Source organism: Podarcis filfolensis (genome assembly GCF_964270895.1).
Source record: "Podarcis filfolensis genome assembly, chromosome: 3".
Lineage (NCBI taxonomy): Eukaryota > Metazoa > Chordata > Lepidosauria > Squamata > Lacertidae > Podarcis > Podarcis filfolensis.
This window is the reverse complement of record NC_139606.1, coordinates 93,128,735-93,150,979: the sequence shown is the minus strand read 5'-3', so window position 1 is coordinate 93,150,979 and position 22,245 is coordinate 93,128,735. Positions and strand designations below refer to the sequence as shown.

The window sequence follows — 22,245 nt, the reverse complement described above, 5'->3', positions numbered from 1 at the left end:
AGCTCGTGGGATAGTGGGGAGCCGGAGCGCCGCCACCCCGCTATTCCCTGACCCGATCTGGAGGCTGGCGGCCCCACAAACTCAGGGGATTCACCCTGCCAGATTCACCCCGCCAGCCCCACAAAGATTCACCCCGCCAGCCCCACAAACTCAGGGGACAGCGGGGCAAGCCGCTGCCCCACGGAGGCTAGAGAGGCTGTCCCTGAAGGCAGAAGAGAGAGACTGAGCGCTCCGTCTCCCTCTTCTAGCTTGGGGATGGCTGCGCAAACCTGGGGGGGAAATAAATTTTTCCCCCCTTGATTTCCCCCCCCAAAAAACTAGGTGCGTCCTATGGGCCGGTGCGTCCTATAGGGCGAAAAATACGGTACTTGTTCTAAAAACAAATCCTGATAGTCTTCTGCGCAATAAGCCCCGATTCAGGAAGTTTTTAATGTTTGATGTTTTAGTATGTTCTGATATATGCTTTGAGCTACCCAGAATGGCTGGGAAAATCCAGTACCAGATGGGGTATAAATAATAAAATTATTATTATTAAGATTCACCTTAAGGTTCCTGGGTGGGTTACAACATTGAAGCACAAGATTAAAAGGGTTAAAATTTCTTGCAATCACGAAAATAAGGTGGGTCTGAAAAATAAAACACTTCAAATGTCAAAAGCCAACACAAAATGGTTCTTGAATTAGCATTGTAATATTTTGTTCTTTGAAGCACCTTCATGTGTTTTCCAGTCAATAAATTATTCCTCTACCTCAGTATCTTGGAGCAAGGGGCTATAATGTATGCATGTATAGAGGTATTGCTCTAAAAAGGACTACTTCAGATGTGATTGTTTCCTTACATGTGAGTGTACATGACTACCTAAATTCTGTAGGCGGCTTTGGAAATTTCAGCTCCCCATAGGATTCTCTCATTTGATGTAAATACACTATGTTGTTACAAAGCCTGCCAGTATGATTTCCCCCCCAAACCAGGCAACATGCCCAGATTTAACTTGAAGTTAGTTTTGGAAAGGGACAATCAGTTTAAGTTTTATATATACACACACAGGAATGATCCCAAAACTGGAAAATATAGCATATGACTCAGTTAATACCCAACTGGAAGAAATGGATGTCTCAAGTGGAAGATGCACTTTTGCACCTATATAGGAGCTGCCTTCAGTGCCTAAGGGGACCTGGAAGAGAGATGGACTGTCTTTAGTCTCCCTCTCCTGGCACTTGTAGTGAAAGAATGTGTGGATTTGGGAAGGTGACAGAATTAGGGCATCTACAAAGTCCCATCCATCACTGTGGGTACCATGATGTATAATCTGGTATTCTGGCTGACCTGAAAGGAAAGTGGCAAAGTGTTCCAACACAAAGAGTAAAAACTCATTGATTTGTTTTTTTTAGGTCTCTGCCTAATAACTTTTTCATGTTGAGCCCTGAAAGTGGAGTGTTTCTATTCTTTCAGCTGTTTTCTTTGGGAGGGGTGTGTGTGTTTCCTCCCTCCCCAAAATACAGCTCTCTGGGTTGCCAAGAAACCCAACGGTGAGAGTAAGCACACATGCACACGCTTGGGTTGCAATCCCGTAGGCACGTACCCAGGAGTAAGTCGCACTGAACTCAACGGGGCTTGCTTTGGAGTAGGTCTGCCCAAGAACGCAATACCAGCTGCCATAGCGTCTGGATAAAGGCGGGGGCGCCTGCAGCGACGGCGCCTGCCAAGCGAGAAGCTGGCAAAGGAACCGGGCGGAGGGAGGCATGGCCCGGCCTAGGCCCGCCTCGGGTTAAAGTTCTCCCGCCTGCGACACGGTTTCCCCCTCGGCAACCATGGCCGCGTCGCTAGGCCGGCTCTCGCTGCCTGCGCTGCCGTCCTCCCGCCTGGCCTTGTTCTGCGCCTCGGTCGCCGTGGTGGGCCTGGGAGCCGCCGCGGCCTGGCGCTGGGGCCGGCGCCGCGCACGCCGAGAGCTGGTGCGGGTGGGCGCCGTGTCCAGCCTCGCCATCTACCCGGTCAAGTCCTGCCAGGGGCTGCCCCTCGAGAGCGCCGAGCTGACCAAGCTGGGCGTCCGCAGCGGAGACCTGCGCGACAGGCAAGGAGAGGGGGTGGAGGGCGCAAGAGCGGGAGGGAGGAAAATGGAGGGAGGAGACGAGCTCCGCTTCCTTTCGAGAGTTGAGGGGAAGGAATGTGGGGCCGGGGGCGGAGGAAGGGCCGCGTGTGCGGTTAGTCCGTCCTGTGGCGACTTGAAGACTAACGGGCTTCTAATGGCACCATAAACCTCTCGCGGACCGCTGCGTCCGCTTCCTTCTCCCGCGCGCCTGTGCAGGCCGCTGCCATTCTTCACGCGTGGGACAAACTTGGCGCGCAGACAAATGAGGCCAGTTTAGCGCCTCCCTCCCTTATTGGCGTGAGAACCGTGTTGGTTTCGGGGTGTCTGCGCGTCGTTTTTTGGGGAAGGGGGCGGCCCTATTGCAGCTGCTACCCGCGCGCAACGAAGCTTCTTAGGACCCTTGCGCCTGCAGGCGAAGCCCGTTCTGCCCTGAGTGCTGCTGCTGTTGCTACACGTGTCCCAGAGCTTCAGTCAGGCGGTGTCCGTGGGGAATTACAATCTGGAATTCTATGATGTTTGTATTAAATTTCTATACCGCCCTTCATCCGAGGATCACCAGCTGTTTGCAATATAAAAACACAAAAATGCATAACATAGTAAGTTAAGGTAAAGGACCCCTGGACGGCTGAGTCCAGTCAAAGGTGACTATGGGGTGCAGTGCTCATCTCACTTGAGGCCAAGGGGGCTGCCATTTGTCCACAGACAGCTTTCCAGGTCATGTGGCCAGCATGACTAAACTTCTACTGGTGCACAGAGGACCGTGAGGAGTTCCAGAGTGCATGGAAACACCATTTGCCTTCTTACCACATCGGTACCTATTTATCTACTTGCCCTGGTATGCTTTCGAACTGCTAGGTTGGCAGAAACTGGGACAGCAACGAGAGCTCACCAATCGGCAAGCCCAAGAGGCTCAGTGGTTTAGACCACAGCGCCACCCGCATCCCTTGCATAACATAGTAACAGCGACAGCAGCACCACCCCCAGTTTAAAAGGCCTTGTTGTTGTTGTTGGCATCCATCTGCCAATGGAGTGTGCCTTTGGGGTTGAAGGAGAATTACACCGCCAGTGGGTGTAGAGACCGATAGGGGAGAGACATGTTTTGTTGCAGCTGGGTCAGATGAAGGCATCCAGTTGTGTTCTGCAACAAACCACTTCATTTATCAATAAGGATGCTTGCTTTGATAGTGTGTTAAAATATTGCTATAGGTTTATAGGTGCTAGCATATGGGGCATCAAAGCTAGACACATGTGCATTTAAGCCAGACCCAGTGTGTAATTAAACTGTGTGCTAGACTTAGCTAATACCTCAATTAAGCTAAGTGTCAAAAGCCAATTAAGCCAGGACATGCCTCCTGTGTGAGGTGTTACTTTGGAGTAATGAATCGTTAGCATTTCAAAGGATGAAAGGGTAAATCTCATTTGCAAATGGGTGCGTTTCCTCCCTCCCTCAGCTGAGAGTTTAGTTCATAAATACAAGGCCAGTGTTTTAGGTAGGTGGCAGTTTAGAATGGCAGTAAGGAGCTAAGCAATGGAGTGGCAATGGGCTGGAGCGAGAGTCAAAAAGCAGGATGCTGATGTCTGTTTTGGATCCAGTGCTGTGGCTATGGGGGAAGCCAGAACCTCTTGGAATGTAATGCTGGAGATCCCTCCATGGTAAACTCCCCTTATAAACCTGTATAATTAAACCATATATCATAAAGACACCACAGTCTCTGTTGTGCCTCGTGATCTAAATGGAATCAAAGAATGCAGATAAGCACTCCTTGTAGTCCTGGAATCTTACACAGCTTGGAGATTGGGGTGGCAGGTAACAATATTTTTCTCATGGCCTGTCAGCAATTTAGGTATAACATTTAAAGGATTAACAATTCTCTCTATGTTTAATCATAGATTTTGGCTCGTGATTAAGGAAGATGGTCATATGGTCACAGCTCGGCAGGAGCCTCGCCTGGTTCTGGTCTCTGTAAATTGTGAAAATGGTCTCTTAATCCTGAATGCTCCAGAAATGAAGGAACTGACCATCCCTATCACTGCTCCTAAGAACAATCCAGTGAAGGCTTGCAGGTGATGAATTAATAGGTTTTAGTCTCTCTCTTTTTTAATTGGGCTGAAAACGTTACTTCCACATATTGTTTTCTCTTTGCCTTCTTGGCCTTTGTTGTTAGGTGTCACATGTCCCTAACTGTTCATGATGGTACTGAACAAGAGTCCAGTATCAAAGACAAAATAATCTGTGCTAGGACCTCTCACTTAAAACCTGATTCATGATACTCAGATGGTTATATCAAACATATTGTTTTAATTATGCAGACCTGATCACCGTGAGTTCCGCTGTTTTGAGATTTTTCTAGATAATGTTTTATGGATACTCCAGTTTGCAGCAGGTTGGAATAGATTACCCTTGGGGGTCCCTTCCAACACTATGAGTCTATGATTCAAATAAATAAAGAAGTAATAAGGCCCACAGGCTAATGTGCCCCTGCTTGATTCATTTGTGTTCCCTACCAGAATTCCATTTCCCCCTTCTGTGTTTTCCCACTTCAAGGTGGGAATACAGTGGTACCTTGGGTAACACATGCTTCAGGTTATAGACTCTGCTAACCCAGAAATAGTACCTCGGGTTAAGAACTTTGCTTCAGGATGAGAACAGAAATCGTGCTCTGGCGGTGCAGCAGCAGCGGGAGGCCCCATTAGCTAAAGTGGTACCTCATGTTAAGAACAGTTTCAGGTTAAGAATGGACCTCCAGAACGAATTACATTCTTAACCTGAGGTACCACTGTATCTTAAGGCTCACCCAAGTTCATCAAAAGTAGAAGTTTGAATAGGACAATGCTTGTTTACTAGTTCTGCATTGCTCGTTCTCTTTGAAAGCACATGATGCAGCTGGCACCAACTTTCCCATTCAGCTAGCTAGTAATGTGTGCTTCATCCTGGAGAATAAATGTCTTTAGTGCTACTACCGCTCATCTCAGCAGGAAGGAGTAGAGATGGGGGTGCAGATAAAAAGAGGGAGCTAATAGTGACGAGGCCTTGTGATGTTGAGAGAAAAGAAGTGTATGTTAAAAGAGTAGAGCACAGGAGGGAGGGCCAATAGAGAGAGGGATTTGTTTTTCTGTAACAAATTTAAATATTCAGACACACCCGAAGTGGTGTGAAGAGAAAATGCACAAAGGTGTGCAACGAGAAAAATAAAGTGAACAGCAAAGGGGTTAAAAATAAAACTGGAATAAAAACACAACAACATGGTTCTCTTGAATTAGTAAAGTGGACCTGAGGAAGATTTGAGTTGTACTCCCTTACAAGAATGTCTTCTTTTCAACTGAGGATAAAACCAACGTCCTTACAATGGTATTACCTTGTGTAGCACCTGTCTCCATTTTGTAATTTCCAACAGGGTGTTTGGGCTTGATATTCAAGGACGGGACTGTGGTGATGAAGTGGCTCATTGGTTCACCACTTTCTTGAAGTCAGAACCATATCGGCTGGTACATTATGAGACTGACATGGCGCCAAGAAAATGTGAAAAGATTTACAAACCTTTTCAACCTAATGATGAGGTTAGATAAATAAATATTGTTTTATTGTGAGCATTAATCATTTGCCATCCTGCTTAAAAAAAATAAATCCTTGCCATATTTTTACATCTGAATTGATAGCTGATTTAAAAAATGTAAGTCAGGACTAGCCTGGGACTAGTCGTCATTCAGCCCGGACACTGAGGTCCAGCTCTGAGTGCCTTCTGGTGGTTCCCTTCCAGCGAGAAGTGAGGTTACAGGGAACCAGGCAGAGGGCCTTTTCAGCAGTGGCGCCCGCCCTGTGGAACGCCCTCCCGTCAGATGTCAAGGAAATAAACAACTACCTGACTCTTAGAAGACATCTGTTTGATTTATTGTACTTTTAATATTCTGTTGGGAGCTGCCCAGAGTGACTGGGAAAACCCAGCCAGATGGGCAGTGTATATAATAATAATAATAATAATAATAATAATAATAATAATAATACATAAATAATAATTTACTTGGAGCCCTTGGCCTTTCTGAAAGAGGATGAGCCAGTGTGGTGTAATGGCTAGACTAGGACCTAGGTTTAAATATCTGCTCCGTCATGGACAGTGCTATTTTTGTAGGGGGGAGGGGAGGTGCCTAAACTCACCATGAACACCTCCCTTGTTCTCTTATAATGGCAATGGCGCCCATCTGAGAACTGCTGGAACTGAGTTCAGGCTGGGGAAAAAGCCCTAGTCATGGAGTCATTCACTCTCAGCCAAACCTCACAGGGCTGTTGTGAGGATAAAATGGAGGATGAGGGGAACTGTGTATTCTACCTTGAGCTCCTTGGAGGAAAGGTGGGGTGTAAATGCAATAAATAAACAAGTTAAAGTCTGAGAGACTGTTTTATCGATAGATAAGACTTCATGGGCTATTCATTGCATGGGATGTCACTAATTTTGTAACTTCTTCCTTGCATTCGAAGTACCGAAAGAGGGAAGAGATTAAGAGGTGTAAACTGGTGGGATTTTCCAGAGCTAATAATAAATGGCAAGGCAGCTTTTTGCTATTGCTGCTGAGGAATCTGTGGAATGTGCTCTTGATGAATGCTTGAGAGGGATGCCAGCAAGATGCTTATTAACCTGCTATTGTAGTGACATTGGTAATATTTATGTATCTTTGCAACACAGGTTCCCTATAGTGACTGTGCCCCCCTCTTAATCATCTCAGACGCTTCAATGGAAGATTTAAATTCCAGAATGGAGAAGAAAATCAACATGCGACATTTTAGACCAAACATTACTGTTTCAGGCTGTGGAGCTTATGAGGAGGTAGAGAAAATGTTGTTTGTCTCCCTTTGGTTTCTAAAACAATTCATCCAAAATGTGTGCATGTTTAAAAAGAAACATTTTATGCGAGCATTTGGAAAAGCACCTGAGCTATAGTGTAGCAACTGCGGTATACAGTATGTATCTTAGAATATAGACAGTTACAAGGATTTTATGTTGGCAGCATTTACAACATGTGTAACTGAGGAGAAAGCAATCATTTCCATTTCCAGACTATTTACAAGATGCACTGATTTAAATGCAAACGGTAAGATAGGCTTTTCATTGAACCGATTTGTATTAATGAGCACCTAACCTAAATGTTTCACTTGGAGTGACATTATCTCTGGTTTCATTTTCATTTAAAAATAAGCAATCCAGATAGAGGACACAGGGCACAGGGATAGAATTTTAACCCATTCCTTCCTTACCATGATCCTGAAAAAATATATATACAGCAGTAGAACTGGTGTCGTTTTTTTAATTTAAAGTAATAGGCATTGTGCAGGTATATTTCCAAGCCCTAAAAGTGATGACCTTCAATGTTTCTTCTGCATGACATTTCCTTTTGGAAAAGGATCTCCTTCTTAGGGGCTTGCATGCACATTCCACTTTATTCACTGGTTACTGTACTGGTTAATCTTTGCATAGCTAGCAGAAATATTAGCAGACAATTCAGCAGTCAGTACCCTACTCAGATGCACTTCTAGTGTTATGTGGTGCTGCATGGCAGCTACCCTAAGGGAAGCTAGTATTCCCTCCATATAAACTTTCTAAGCATTCCTAGCAGAGCTAAGAGCTGGAATCGGTTTGTTATGGGTTTGCCTCTGAAAATAACACCTCCCATTTCCGTACACACACAACCTGCTGTTGAGATTTTATGTTCTCATTTTCTTTATGAGAAAATGCTTTGCATTTGGTTCCATATCGCAACCTTCTCAGCCAAGGTTATCTCACTTGGCCTTGAAATTTCCAAAAGTATTTTTCTCTCTGCTGCCGCCGCCTTATTTCTGAAATGTTGCAGGTCAGGATGAATCAGGATTTTCCAGTGTAATATGGTAGAACATGCCAAATCTAGGCAAAAGGCACAGTGTCAAATCTCCCCCGCATTGTGAATGTTTGCACAATACTGCTATTATAATGATGATATTCTCTGGAAGGCATTGTAACAATGAGGGTGTGTGTACAAAACAGAAACCTTGCTTATTTGATCACTAACCTGGTTGATTGGTTGGTCTGAAAGACAATAGTTTTGTCTAGGGACAGATTAATATCCCTTCAGCATTTTGGGGCACTAGCAGCTGAGCACACGGAAGGTAGAAATGCAAGTCCTGGAAAGTTTGGGCTAGAGTCACAATGGGCCCAAAGCGGAAGCTAATAAGCAGTTTCACATTAAGGCAGTATAAGAGATCAACAGGGGTGCAGAGGTAAGATGGAAGCAAGGGTTTAAAATGAGGAGCCCACTTAAATGAGGACAGCAAGAAAAAGTGCTGGGAAGTACCAGATAGGAGGGCAGGGGTGTGGATTCTTCACCCTCAGATGTCTCACCACAAAGGTGAACCAGTGCAGAGATAAGGAGGCTCCTGCTTTGAGGCTGAACCTGCAAGAGGGGCCTAGATGACCCTTGGGTTTCCTTCTATGATTCTACTGAATTATGATACAGCCCTTTTGGAGGCTGCAGCATGGTTAGTTAGTTTATAGTGGTAATATTGCCATCTTGTGGTGAAGTGTGGGAGAAGCAGCTTTGGCAGCATGCCATTGTGACCTGAATTTCGAGCTCTTAACTGGGAGTAAAAGAATTGTGCCTCTCTCCTTCAGATCCTTAAACAGCTCATTCTAACCAATGTGGACTCCTACTCCTTGACCTCACTTCTTCAGGTCCTCCTCCTCCTAGTCCCTCTTCCTAGTCAACCCACACCAACTCTGCAACTGGCAGAGTGTCCACCCTGTGCCTAAACATTCAGTGAAGTCCTCATTCAACCCAAAATGACATTCAGCCTTCCCTCAGAAGCAGCTGCACTGATCCCACGACTGGCTTTCCTCCCCAAGAATGGGAGCTTTTATGTAACTAGGCCATAGTGAGGATGAGATTGTGCATGTGCGCACACATTTGTGAAGGTGACTAGCTACTTGGGGAGCCATTGGAGACTGAGGGGAAGAATGGCTCCAGCTTCCCCTTCATTCTTTCCCCTCCCCACGATTCAGTTCTTCTCTTTCATCTGTCCTCCATATCCCTTTTCTTTCTTTCTTGTGTGTTCCTCTTCTCTCATGCTCTCTGCATCTACATGCCAGTTCCCTCCCCTCATTTCCCCTCCTGAAGCATCTACCCAGCTGCCCACATGTACACCATGTGTCCCTCTTTCTTTCCCCCTTTATTTACTTGATATAATGTAGGGACAATGAAGAAGTCATGATGCAGGGTAGTAGTCAACTAAGATATAGTTGGGATTAAAATCCATTGTTATTAATGGACCTAACATGGCCATATTCGGCGATATCAGCAGGTCTGCTTTGATTTAAACTTAGCTGAATAGGTATGCAAGTCTCCAGATGTTGCTGAACTACACCACCCATCATCCCTGACCATTGGCCATGCTGGCTGGAACTGATGGGAGTTGGAGCCCAACCCACCTGGAGAGCCACAGGTTTCCTGTCCCTGTGCTATTGCAAGTTTTTGTCAGCATGTGGTGACTTTCAAGTTTTATCGTATCGGGTTACTTCCACAAAACCACTTTATCACATGAAAACTGGGTTGGAAAGGCCCCTTTTGATGCCTCTTCCACTTAAAAACCAGTCATGGGAATTTGGTTTTGAAGAATGTAATAACTAGCCTTTCTGGCTCAGAAGAACAGTCCATGTAAGTAACTAGCCCATCTGCTGGGCTAAATAATTCCAGATGATGCAAAAGAAAAGTACTAATATAATCCTTCTTTCAGTCTTGTGGTTTAGCAACATCTGACCCTTTCACTAGAAAAAAACACATCATTTCCATTTTAGTTTTAAGCAGCTGCGCATCAGCAAATAGGGGGTGAGATCTGTTGAACTTGAGTATGAGAAGTTTAGTATGAAAGTAAACCCAAATTGTTGCTTGATTTTCCCTTAGGACACCTGGGGCAAGGTTATAATTGGTGATGTGGAACTGAGAGAGGTGATGGCATGTGGCAGGTAAGCTTGGGGTTGGCAAAGGGAATAATCAGCTGTTTGATCCTGTTTACTACAAAATGTCGTTTGTCATTGCAGGTGTCTTCTTACAACTGTTGACCCAGAAAACGGCATCATAGACAGAAAGGAGCCACTGGAAACACTAAAAAGGTAAAGTATGACAGCAATCACGAACAGTTACACGTCTGGCATAGTGTTGGGGTGCTCCTCATTTATTGCTGGCAGCAAAATGCTGGTCTGTATCTTCGCCAATTTAACCCAGGTGGGATTGATTTGGGAAGGGAAGACACTGTTGCCAATGACCTGCTTGTGATATCTCAATAACCCATTTGGAAGTTAGGCCCCTATCTGGAAACACCATTGCTCAGTAGATGAGTGGCACTGCTTCTGAAGCTAATCCTGCGTACTGTGTTCCTTGAGACTTACACCCAAGTACCTTGTGTAGGACTGATGTGTATGCCACTTTTTAAAATTTAAAAATATGGCCTGTATTTGGGTAGTATACGTTTATGTCCATCAACTTTACCTTCCTGCATTACTGCATATATTTCTAGGCCTTCATACATTAAGTTCAGCATTGAAGGTAAACGAGTTCATTTGACTAGAGAGAACTCAGAGTAACTTCTAAGTTAAACATACAAAGGATTGTCCTCTGAGTCGAGTATCTTTAACTTTTCAGTTTTGGATCAGGGTATTAAGAGGCAGCCAGTGATGTAGACTACCATTTGAAAGTAATTTCATGACTGAACCTTCTTCAGCTTCAAACTGATGCTCAGAAAACAGGTATAGCTGCATCTAATGCAATAGCAAGCAACTTGCATACAACTCCCCTGTTGCATGATATGCTGAAGATCCCATTTGGGGGATAAAAAGCTATGCAACAATCCTTGCCTATTGAGATCAATAAAGTGCCATCACTGTACTCTTTTTGGCACCAGCTAAAAACATTCCTCTTTAGACAAGCCTACACAGAAGCTTAGAAAGTTGAGGCAATTTTAATCTGTTTTAGTATTTTAACTTTTGTTTAATTTAAAGTAGGGTAGTAATTTTTATTGATTTTACTGTTTTATCTTTTGCAAACTGTTTTGGGTCCCCCCCTCCCATTGAACAGTGTATAATTTTTATGAAATATGCAAAAAAACAGGGTTCAAATTTGGATCTGCTATGGGTCAGGGCTAAGCCATGTGGAGACTGTTTTTGCTTGAAACCTCTCCATGCTTATCTCAAATGTCTAGTAGTGTATTTTACCAAGTCTCTGTACGGAACAGGGGTGGTAAACCTGTGGTCCTCCAGATGTTACTAGACTCCCAACTCCCCTCATCCCTGACCATAGGCCATGTGTGCTGGTGCTGATGGGAGTTGGGATTCAACAGCATCTGGAAAGGTTCTTCACGCCTGATACAGAATGTCTAAGACAGCACTGGTAATCTCTACATTCAATTGAAGCTGATGGGAAACACGAGGCTCCATGTGGCAAGCCATGCTCGATGCAACAAACAGGGAGAGGTAGCCTTTCACTTACAGAACCTAACATGTAAACCAGCGGCGTAGCGTGGGTTGTCAGCACCCGGGGCAAGGCAAGTAATTTGCGCCCCCTAACCCGGGGCAAGGCAAGTAATTTGCGCCCCCTAACCCCTAACCTGCCGCCGCTGCCAGCTTCTTCTTGCTGCTGCCTGGTCTGGTGTGGTTCTCTCCCGCGCTCAGCGCTGCGCTGGGCGGCCACTGCACTGTCCCTCCCCCAGATAGTCCCTCGCTCTCCACAGTGGGCGGTGACCCGGCGGCTCGGATCGGATTCACACAGCCAGGACTGCAGTGAGAGAGAGTGAGTGAGCCAGGTAGGGGCAGAGAGCTGCGAGTGCGAGCGTGCCCCCCCCAGATGTTGCGCCCGGTGCGGCCGGCCCCCCCTGCACCACCCACGCTACGCCACTGATGTAAACCAGCCTGAGTGTTGCCCACTGAAACGCCATGGAGTACTGTTGCTATTACTTCTCCTAATATTGTTGTAAACATATATTTGACATCAGTAATGCTGCTTAGTTCTGTGACCGCCTCTCCTGGTATGTCCCACGGACGACCTTATGGTCTTCAAACAAAAACATCTTGGAGGTCCCAGGCCACAGAGAGGTTAGGCTGGCCTCAACCAGAGCCAGGGCTTTTTCGGCTGTGGCTCCGATCTGGTGGAATGCTCTGTCACAAGAGACTAGGGCCCTGCGGGACTTGACATCTTTTTGTAGCGCCTGCAAGACAGAGCTGTTCCACCAGGCCTTTGGCCAAGGCCCAGCCTGACCCCCTCCTTTGGTAATTCTTCACAGAACTCTAGCCCAATGGTTGCCATCAATTTGATTTGAACTGATTTTATAATGAATTGATTTTAGAATGCTGTATTATTTTACTGTTGTTAGCCGCTCTGAGCCCGGCTTCGGCTGGGGAGGGTGGGATATAAATAATTTTTTTAAAATTATTATTATTATTATTATTATTATTATTATTATTATTATTAAGTATAATACCCTTAGAAGAGCAGAATATGAAGGACATTTTCTTAGTTAATTGTAGTACAGTTGTGCAACACTAATTAAATTGTGCTGCAACAATTATTAATTCATTCACTCCTTGTATTACATTTCTATACTGCTCCCCAGTAATTTCGTGTGAGTGTGTTGATTAATTAATTAACAGTGCAACTTGAACAAGAAGTAAGTTTTAACTGAATTCAGCAAGACTTACTCCCACGTAAATGGAGCTAGGATTGCAGTCCTAAGCATTATTTGATTAACCATTTCCGGCCAGGTCTGAAAATTAAGGGGAAACTTGGATTTTTTAAAAGTCAGTTTTGGTTCCAGCAGGTTACCATAATAGGAAATGTAAAAGAGTACATTAAAAATAACAGTTACCTTGTTGCAATGAACATTAATTGAAAGTTATCTCATGCTTCCCTCAGTATCTCAAAAAGGCACCACTATTGATATTTTGGTAATATACAAATGTATTTAATTGTATTGTTTAATTAATCATCTTCCTCTAAAACTATTAATCAACCAATAAGTCTTGCTTGGCTGACTGCTCTAATGATAACACAGAGGATCTCACAGGTTTCTGTCCCATAATCTGGTCTATCATATAACATTATCCGTCTAAATTTGCAGTAATAAAGCTTGAAGGTCTTATGCAGCACGGTCAACGTCCAGGATTTTGCTAAGCCTTTAAGCCATTATAAATACAACTAAGTGTAAACTTTCAAGGGGGGCACCATAAATTTGGGCGAGAGAAGGTCTTCCGCAATCATCCCAAGAGCTCATCTGGCAAATGCAAAGTGCCTTCCTTGTCTGCGTGGGGAGAGTTTAGCATGACAGGACACTAAATCTCAGCCAAGTAAATGGTGAAAAGAAAATAATTCTCCTACCACTCTATCTCCACAATGTCCAAACAGCAAAAGTGATTCCTACCCCTCCATGCCCCTCATCAGTTACTTGACAAGCCCACAGCAGCCAGGGAAATAAATTTCAAAGTACCCAAGAGGTTTTAAAAGCCATTTTAACTCTTTCAGCTCCCTTCGCAATTCACTTTTGTAAGACACCTTAGGAAAGCGAATGAGACGCTATTCTCAAAAGATGGAAGACTCTGCACGTCATTTAAAGTACCACTGTTACAGCTACAGACTTGGAACGTTGCCATGCGAAATACTTTTTCTTGAGTGTTGTTGCCAGGATTAAACCTGCTGTGTGAAAAGCAGGTGCCCTGACAACTGAGCTATGGTCCCTCCTTAGAAGAAGTGCAGGATAAAAATAAATAAATGTAAAACTGGACCCTGTGACCCCCCTCGAACGTTTTTAAATGTGGGGCAGCTGTGTGAAGAAACAGTCACATTGTGTGGGTAAATTTAAAGGTAACAGTGTTTTTCTCACAATGTTCCCTCACAATGTAACTCGTTTCTTCACACGCTAACAGTCCTTTGCCATAATTTCACTAATAAAGGTCCTATTTTTTCCTTTTCAGCTACCGCATGTGTGATCCAGCAGACAAGCATCTCTACAAATCTGCCCCCTTGTTTGGGAGCTTTTTCACAGTATCTAAACTTGGAACCATTAAAGTTGGAGACCCTGTCTATAAGATAATCGAATGTTAGGAAGGGGTGAGAGGACTCTTTGCCTTAAAGTGCTTGTCTGTTCAGCAGTTGGAATGTTGTTATCATAGGGTACGAACCAGCCAAATCTCAGCATTTAAAAATTCCCACTGATATCAGTGAAAGAAATTTAAGCACCTATGTGTCTTGTTCATTCATTTGCCAAGTGTTTAGGTTTGGCTAATTTGTGCCCATACTTCCTGTCAGTTATAATTTTCCTTGGCTTCTTAGAGAAAAAGACCTGCATTGTAATTTGTAACTCAGATTTGTATAATGTTACCAGATAATTGTTTATTACCAATATTTTGAACTGAACTCTCGAAAGATGCCGAAACTTTATGGGGGTGGAAACAGGAGTCCTGTGGTATACTGTAAAGACTAACAGATTTTTTTTTTAGGCAAGATCACTTTGTTATACCCATGGTGTTATCCTTAGTGTGTCTCTCTTGTTTTTTGGTCACTGTTTTGGAAAGGCAGCATTTAAAATAGATAAATAAATATATATCTGTTAATTGATTATATCTGCACATGGCATCATAATGAACTACGTTAAATGTGTCCAGGTCTAATGTTTTAGACATGCCACAGCTCATAATTCTTACTGCAGGGAAGGCCATGGTCCTTGGAGGGCAATCTGAGTTAATCTGTGATAAATGGTAGACTGATAGATCAATGATGTGCTTGATAAGACTGTGTTTGTTCATGGGAACAGATGGCACCCACCTGCAAGTTCATTTGATTTGAATGAATAGTCACAATTAGAGAGACTGCAGTTAAAAAACATGTGATCCTTGTGTTGTATATACATTTGAAGGCACTTTGTAAAAAGGCATTCTTTGCAGTGCAATCCTAAACATGTTTATTCAGAAGTAATTCTCATTGAATTCATTGGGGCTTGCTCCCTAGTAAGTGTGCTTGTGATTGCATTTACTCAGGAGTAAGTTTTGTTGAACTGGGAGGTACTTCTGGGTAGACATGTGTAGGATTACACTGTTAGTGTCACCTGTGAAAAGACCTAACTTTGAGAGTCCTTCCTGAAAACCTTGAACAGTAGATTCAGCTGATACTTAAAAAGATGTACTGCTAACTTTATCAGCAGCCCAGTGCTGCTGCTCCCAGCACAGAGACATTTTTTAAAATTAAGGGCAGATCTACATAAAATGTGGCACAGTGCTTAAACTATTAGATGGACACTCAGATCCATCTGTAAGGAGTTTGGGGGTGGGGAAGGTGCGAACAGATATGGCAAAATGCTCATGTGCCAATTCCAATATTAATTTTAGTGATCTAAGTTAAAGTGGAAGGCAGGTGGAGTGAAATACCAGATAGAGTGAACCCCTAGAACAGGCCCCAAAAGCTCAAGTTCAGTCCTAAAAAACAACTTTGGTCGGCCCTCACGCATGTTCACTTCATCAAATCTGGTTTGGGCACCCCTGCCCTAGAACAATAAAAGAATGAAGTAAATATGCTCATTCTTACTTCCACCCTGGGGTTTGGACTTTGCAGGTGTGACGTCTATGCATGGCATTGCAACAGCCTCAGTTGTTAGTCCTTGCTTAAGTAGACTGAGGTGACAATTCCAATCCACTTTGACTTGGGAGCAAACCCCATCAAATCCAACGCAAGTTACTTATGAGCATATACAGTTACGGTTACACTGTGAGGCTGCAATCCTACATACTTAACTGGGGGTAAGTCCCTTGAAGGTCAAATGGTGCTTACTTCTGAGTAGATATACATAGCACTGCACTGTTTGGCTGCAATTCCAAAGCACTTATTTAGGAATAAGTTCCACTGAATGCAGCAGTTAAGAAGGAATCACTGCAGCACAGTGATGGTAGCATTCCTCCAAGTTTTGTATGGACACCATATATTAATTTATATGCCCAAGGTATTTAGATCAGGCATATGCAAACTCGGCCCTCCAGATGTTTTGGGACTACAACTCCCATCATCCCTGACCACTGGTCCTGTTAGCTAGGGATGATGGGAGTTGTAGCCCCAAAACATCTGGAGGGCCGAGTTTGCCTATGCCTGATTTAGATCTTTGCAAGACAAAAATGCTCCATATTCTGAAGTGCCCCCATTGCAAAATGGAAACCCTGTTAAGTCTCATCAATTGTATTTGTACCTGGTGGCCCCCTCCTTTTGTTCCTTAACTATAGATGTGACACCCAAGAAATGATGGTACATGAGGCAGGAGAAACAGATCAAAAAGGGGCCTGATGCAACCCCCACCATTTTAGCTTCTTGCTTCTTGGTTTGTGTTCAGAAGAGTAGGCTGGCTGTAGCCTTTGAGCGCATGCTCTGTGGGCTCCCTATGACAGCTGCTGGGATCTTCTTTCTTTTCTGGAGCTCTGGTTAGCGTCAGTTAGGAAAGCTTTTGGTAAACAACTGACTAATTGATCGCTCAGCTTTCACATAGCTACCGCCGTGCTGCGCCCACATCTGTGTACCGTTCCTGTCACCCTCATGCCATAACATTGGAGAAATGATGGCTGTTTCTTGGAGATTCTTCTGTAGGCCTCGTTGCCAAGACCAAAGCTGTAATGGTTTGTTATTATGACCTTTTGTTATTCCATTAGGGCTCAATTGCTCGGAGAAGAAGGGGAAAAAGACATGTGCATACTTTAGGAAAGTTTTCACCCTTTCCATTGACCTGACATCACAGTTTATACTAGAAAATGTATTAATGACAAAGTAGTGTTTTCATGTCAGGAGGACCAACTTTAACAGCTATAATCTGCCCTTAGTCATCATAAATATAAATGTATTGGTAAAACAGATCTTGTTAATGCAGCCAAGATAAATGCTAGGCTATATTTCAAACCAATTGAAGCGCACAGAAAGAGAGGCGCTGTGTGTGTGTGTGTGTGTGTGTGTGTGTGTGTGAGAGAGAGAGAGAGAGAGAGAGAGAGAGAATGTGTGAGTCAGCTGAAAAACACACTATTGTCAAATGGCTGTTAACATGATTCCGCCTTTGCTTGTTTTTCTTTTTGTAGAGCAGTAATTATCTACTTGAGGCCTTTGGATTTCTGGAAGGAGAACACAAATCTTTAAGCTAAGGAAAAGACCACTTATAGGCAGTGATGTGGTGCTAGATTTAGAAGTGTAGCTCCCATAGCCATGTCCCCGCTAAGGTTATACCCCAGACAATATCTGACCAAAGCTTCAGACTTGATGGAATAGTGGCTGTTGATGGTCCTGCAAGATGCTTCCATGGGGGGTGAAACATTAAGTCCTTCAGCAAAAACTCCACATTAGACTATTTCCCCCCAGTTAAGGGTGGGGAACCTTTTCCAGTTTGGTGGCCACATTCTAGTTCAGGTGTGGTGCTGATAACACCAAGGTTGCAGGTTCGATCTCCATATGGGACAGCTGAATATTCCTGCCTTGCAGGGGATTGCACTAGGGCCGCTTCAAGCTCTACAAGTCTATGATAATTTCCCATGGACAACCTTCCAGGGGTCACATAGCCATGGTTGGTGTTGCAAAGACACAAGCCACTCTCCTTCAAGGCAAGCAAGAGGTATTAGCATAGCTCAAGGACGCATTCCATCCAGGTAGAGGCAGGTGCAAGTGCAGAGCCAATGAAGGTGTGTCATCTGAGGTGGATGGTCTGGGCAGAGTCCTCTGGGTCAGATAGGGCTGGTGCTCCACATTTGGACCCTGTGCCTGATGTCCTCCACATGGCCCCTAAGCAGTGTCTCTTTCTTCCTCTGCTCAGTTTAGAGGGGCTCCACCTGTAGTGTTGCCTCAATTTGCCTGCTGAAAGTCAGTAGAGTGATTCCACCCCTGTCTAGAACATGAGGTCATTCAATGTCGCTGAATGGTATACAATTCAGGACAGATAAGATAAAGTATTTCAGAGAGTTCATAGCAGTGGAATTCAATTCTCCAAATTGTGGTCAGGGCCATCAACTTAGATGGCTTTAAAAGGAGATTAGGCAAATTCAGTGAGAATAAGGCTCTCAGTGGCTATTAGACATGATTGGTATATATTGCTTTTAGGGTCAGAGGCAGTCTGCATCTGCTGGGAATCACAGGTGGAGAGAGGGCTGTTGTAGTCGTGTCCGACTTGTGGTCTTCCTATAAACACCTGGTTGGCCACTATGGTGGAAAAGGATGCTAGATTAGATATACCTTTGGTCTCATTCAGTTTAAGCAACTTGAGTGTATATGTCTGATGTCTGGAACACAATTTTTCTTCCTGAAGCTAAATAGTCCTTAATATATATTTACAACCCTACAACAAAAAGCAAGTTGAAAGGCTGAAGAGTCACCTCTCCACTTTGCATAACAGAAAATCAACTACTTTGAAAAAAATGTAAATACTGTACATAAAAACACTTACAAAAAAGTATATTTCAGATGCATAAAATTAAGTGCTATATATTGAATACAAATTTTAGTGAGCTCTTTTGGCATTCAGTTTTGGCTTAGCCCTCATACTGAATATTTCTATGCAGTGTCCACAAGGGCTGGGCAATAACTGGTTTTCAGTACTGTGATATATCACCAGCTAAACATTGTGATATATCGCGATAGCTGGAATATTGAAGGAACTACAATGTCCTGGCGCCTGCTGCTGCTACTTAAGGGTCTAAAACTGATAAATGATACTATCAATCACTTCATGCTCACTTTCAGCAGCAGGTAAGCCAAAATGCATCCAAAGTCCTGTTGGGATGCATTTCGGTTTGCCTGCTGATGAAACTGTGTGTGTGATGATTGATAATATTGTCATTTATCTGTTTTAGACCTCTAAGTAGTAGCAGTTGCCAGGACATTGTCCTGTTCACCTCTGTATAGTTCCATCCTTATTTCAGACTTTGGCTAGATTGCAATGTTAAGCTGGTGATATTGTGAGGTTTAGCTGGTGAGTTATTGCGATGTTGAAAACCAGATATCGCCTAGCTTTTACACACATTGTGATTCTCAATATATTGCCAGCTCAAATATTATGAAACAATTATCGTGATGCAAATTTCAAACCAGTGTTGCACGATACATTGATATATCGCCCAGCCCTAGTGTCCACTTCCCAGAGAGGTGAATGATTTCAGGGGTGACGGTGGGTGAAGCTGCTCTGATTTTGGCTTCCTTTGGGAGGAAAGGTCATTGAGAACTTACAACACTTTCCCAGTATTTGCTTTATTTACAAATACACAAGCTGAGCATAGGAGAAGACAGATAGCATAGCACTCCTAAAACTATCAAATTCATTGCCACACCTCAGATCTTCAAAGAGAGACATCTGCAGCCTCAGATACCATTTCTTTAGGAGTTCCCAGATCTGTTCGCACTCTGTGTCTTTTGGTCATTTCTCTGTTACAAAGCACCCCATTTTTCTTATGTTCCTTTTCAACACACATACCATACTTTAATAATGAGTTTCCATAGACAGATATTCCTTGAACATCCTGGGTCATTACCATGCATTTTGCCTTTCAAAAGTTATGGCCAGACTGGCTGGCAACGCTTATGCCTGGTCAACATTTATAGCACTTTGTTATACAGCAGACCTGCAGTTTCAGTGGACCTCCCATTGTGGGAGATAGATGGGAAAGTGTGGGTGGTAGTCAATGCTAGAACTATTCTGGGCAGACCCATGGAAGTTAAGAGATATGGCTAACTTATGCCCATTAATTTTAGTAGGCTTACTCTGAGCAGGACAGGGTTGAATGCAAAACTACATCTTTTATGAACTGATGCTTCATCACATAGCAGGAGAACAAAGACCATGGCCCTGTTCAGCCCTCTCAAATGCTTTATCAATATGAGGAGTACACATGTGGTTTTTGTGGGGCGATTCTTCATCATTACCCTTCCACATCAAATGTAGCCTATTCAGGCCAGGACCAGCAGCCACCAGGAATGCGCTGTTCTGGTTCAAATACCCCCCCCCCCCCCGTGCGTAGTAAAATATAAAGTGGGTGACTGGCTCAAGGTTATTGTATAATTGCCAAGGCCAGCCTTCATCTGGTGTCAGTTTCAAGCAGTCTTCATATGGTTAAAGAAAGCGTGTAGATGAGCCCTAAGCAAGCCTTCAGGTCTCTCTGAGATCGGCTCATTTCTGTTTCTGGGAAAGGGGGAAGCACAGTGTAATGTGATGGAGCACATAAGGGGAAAAATTACACATGTGCCCTTTGTTCAATGGGAATGACAAAGGACATATTTAGAGGCTCAGCTTTTAGACCTTAATCCCTTTGGAAAACAATATGCCTCTCAGGAATCCTGGAAGTAGAATAATGGTACTCTGTGTTGTTTAACTGCTCAATTATTTAACTACAGTTACTTAAGTCTCTGGAGGGAAGGATGTAATAAATCTTTAAGTATTTGTTCTGGTTTATGGCTGAAGGGAAACTGTATAGCTCTAAATCAGATGGTGTAAACATTTACAATGGCATATTTTTCCTACATGGGGGCATCTTGGCATAACATTTGGGAAGATGGGCTTCCAGGTTCTTAAACTTTGCATCCTTTTCTCACATGACAGTTGGAAGGTAATAGGTGTGCATGGATGTCATCTTCAGATTCCTGAACTTTTCGTGGAGCCAGGATAATAGCTACGTCTGCTTCCAATAGAAGATGTGTAGAGTCAGCCAAAACTCTGGGGCTGCATCTGGAAGCCTGAATTCAGAAGACACATGCAAGCTGAAATCCATGAAAAATTAAGGCATTGGACAGAGAACCTTAGATCCAAGGGCCATACATGATCCTTCAAGTCTCTCTATTTGGCATTTGGAGCTCTGGCCGGACCAGCCCCCCCCCACCAGCCACACCACACCCTCCTCTAGTGATTTTACCTGGCCATAATGTGTCTTTAGTTTTGCTCCCATTATCACATCAGTTGAGTTCTACAAGGACAACACTAAGACTGAGCAGGAGGAAGCCGACAGGCAGCAGTGCTATCTCTGAATGGGAGGTAAGTAAGAGGCGGGGGGTGTTGGAGGCTGATAGTCGAGGTCAGATGGAAAATGGGCAGACAGTGTCTCATTTGCGTTACTGGACCTGCCTCCACCGGCTGCAGGCAACCTTATGGGTACAGGTCACCCACCTGTGCATTAAGGTATTGCTGTGTCTTCTGGCTCTTCTTACAACACACCACTTGCTATGACAAGCATATTATTTGCATATAATAATAATAATGATAATAATAATATTTATACCCCGCCCATCTGGCTGAGTCTCCCCAGCCACTCTGGGCGGCTTCCAATCAAGTGTTAAAAACAATACAGCATCAAATATTAAAAACTTCCCTAAACAGGGCTGCCTTCAGATGTCTTTTAAAGAGAAGATAGCTACTTATTTCCTTCACATCTGAAGGATGCCACTACCGAGAAGGCCGTCTGCCTGGTTCCCTGTAACGTGGCTTCTCGCAGTGAGGGAACTGCCAGAAGGCCCTCAGCGCTGGATCTCAGTGTCCGGGCTGAACGATGGGGGTGGAGACGCTTCTTCAGGTATACAGGACTGAGGCCGTTTAGGGCTTTAAAGATCAGCGCCAACACTTTGAATTGTGCTCGGAAACGTATTGGGAGCCAATGCAGATCTCTCTTTATGATTTTAACGGAATTGTCACAGGCTCTCCTTTTCACTGAGCTCCAAGAAAGTTAGCAGGGACAAAGAGCGGAGAGTTTTGGGTTGCGATTTTGCAAGAAGGTGGCAGTCTGTAAAAGTCAACAAGCTGGAGAGTGGTTCAGAGCTATGTTTTGGAGCTCGTTTGATTTCTGTTTGAATCCTAGGCTGCGGCTATGGGAGAAACAATAACCCCTTGGGGTTTTGATGCTGTCAGCCCCCTCCACTGTAGGCTCAGTTTGTATATATGTGTAAATAAACCACATATCATAAAGGCACCACAGCCTTCATTGTGCCTCATTTCCTGGGCTTCTGGAATCTCGCACCACTCAAAGACTGGGGTTGTTTGTAACAGTATATTACAGATGTGGATGAAATACAATTTAAGTTCTCATCTATCTTGAATAATGCCTGAGCATTAAACTGATGCAACAAAGAAAGAATAGATTTATATTAGAGAGCAAACGTGTTTTGAC

The 22,245-nt window shown here is 43.9% G+C and overlaps 1 protein-coding gene across 1 annotated transcript; it reads left to right on the top strand.

The window, feature by feature from the left end:
• Nucleotides 1–1,468: 1,468 nt before the first annotated feature.
• MTARC2 (mitochondrial amidoxime reducing component 2) lies at nucleotides 1,469–14,703 on the top strand. Its single transcript, XM_083605504.1, has 7 exons — nucleotides 1,469–2,071; nucleotides 3,980–4,153; nucleotides 5,485–5,647; nucleotides 6,769–6,909; nucleotides 10,010–10,071; nucleotides 10,147–10,218; nucleotides 14,065–14,703. The coding sequence occupies exons 1-7, from the start codon at nucleotides 1,812–1,814 to the stop codon at nucleotides 14,192–14,194; spliced, it is 1,002 nt and encodes a 333-aa protein (XP_083461630.1). The 5' UTR covers nucleotides 1,469–1,811; the 3' UTR covers nucleotides 14,195–14,703.
• Nucleotides 14,704–22,245: the final 7,542 nt, after the last annotated feature.

Coding starts and splice junctions, on each gene's coding strand:
- MTARC2 (XM_083605504.1), top strand. CDS start 1,812: ATGGCCGCGTCGCTAGGCCGGCTCTCGCTGCCTGCGCTGCCGTCCTCC. Junction 6,910..10,009: donor GCTGTGGAGCTTATGAGGAG/GTAGAGAAAATG, acceptor ATTTTCCCTTAG/GACACCTGGGGCAAGGTTAT. Junction 10,072..10,146: donor GAGGTGATGGCATGTGGCAG/GTAAGCTTGGGG, acceptor TTGTCATTGCAG/GTGTCTTCTTACAACTGTTG.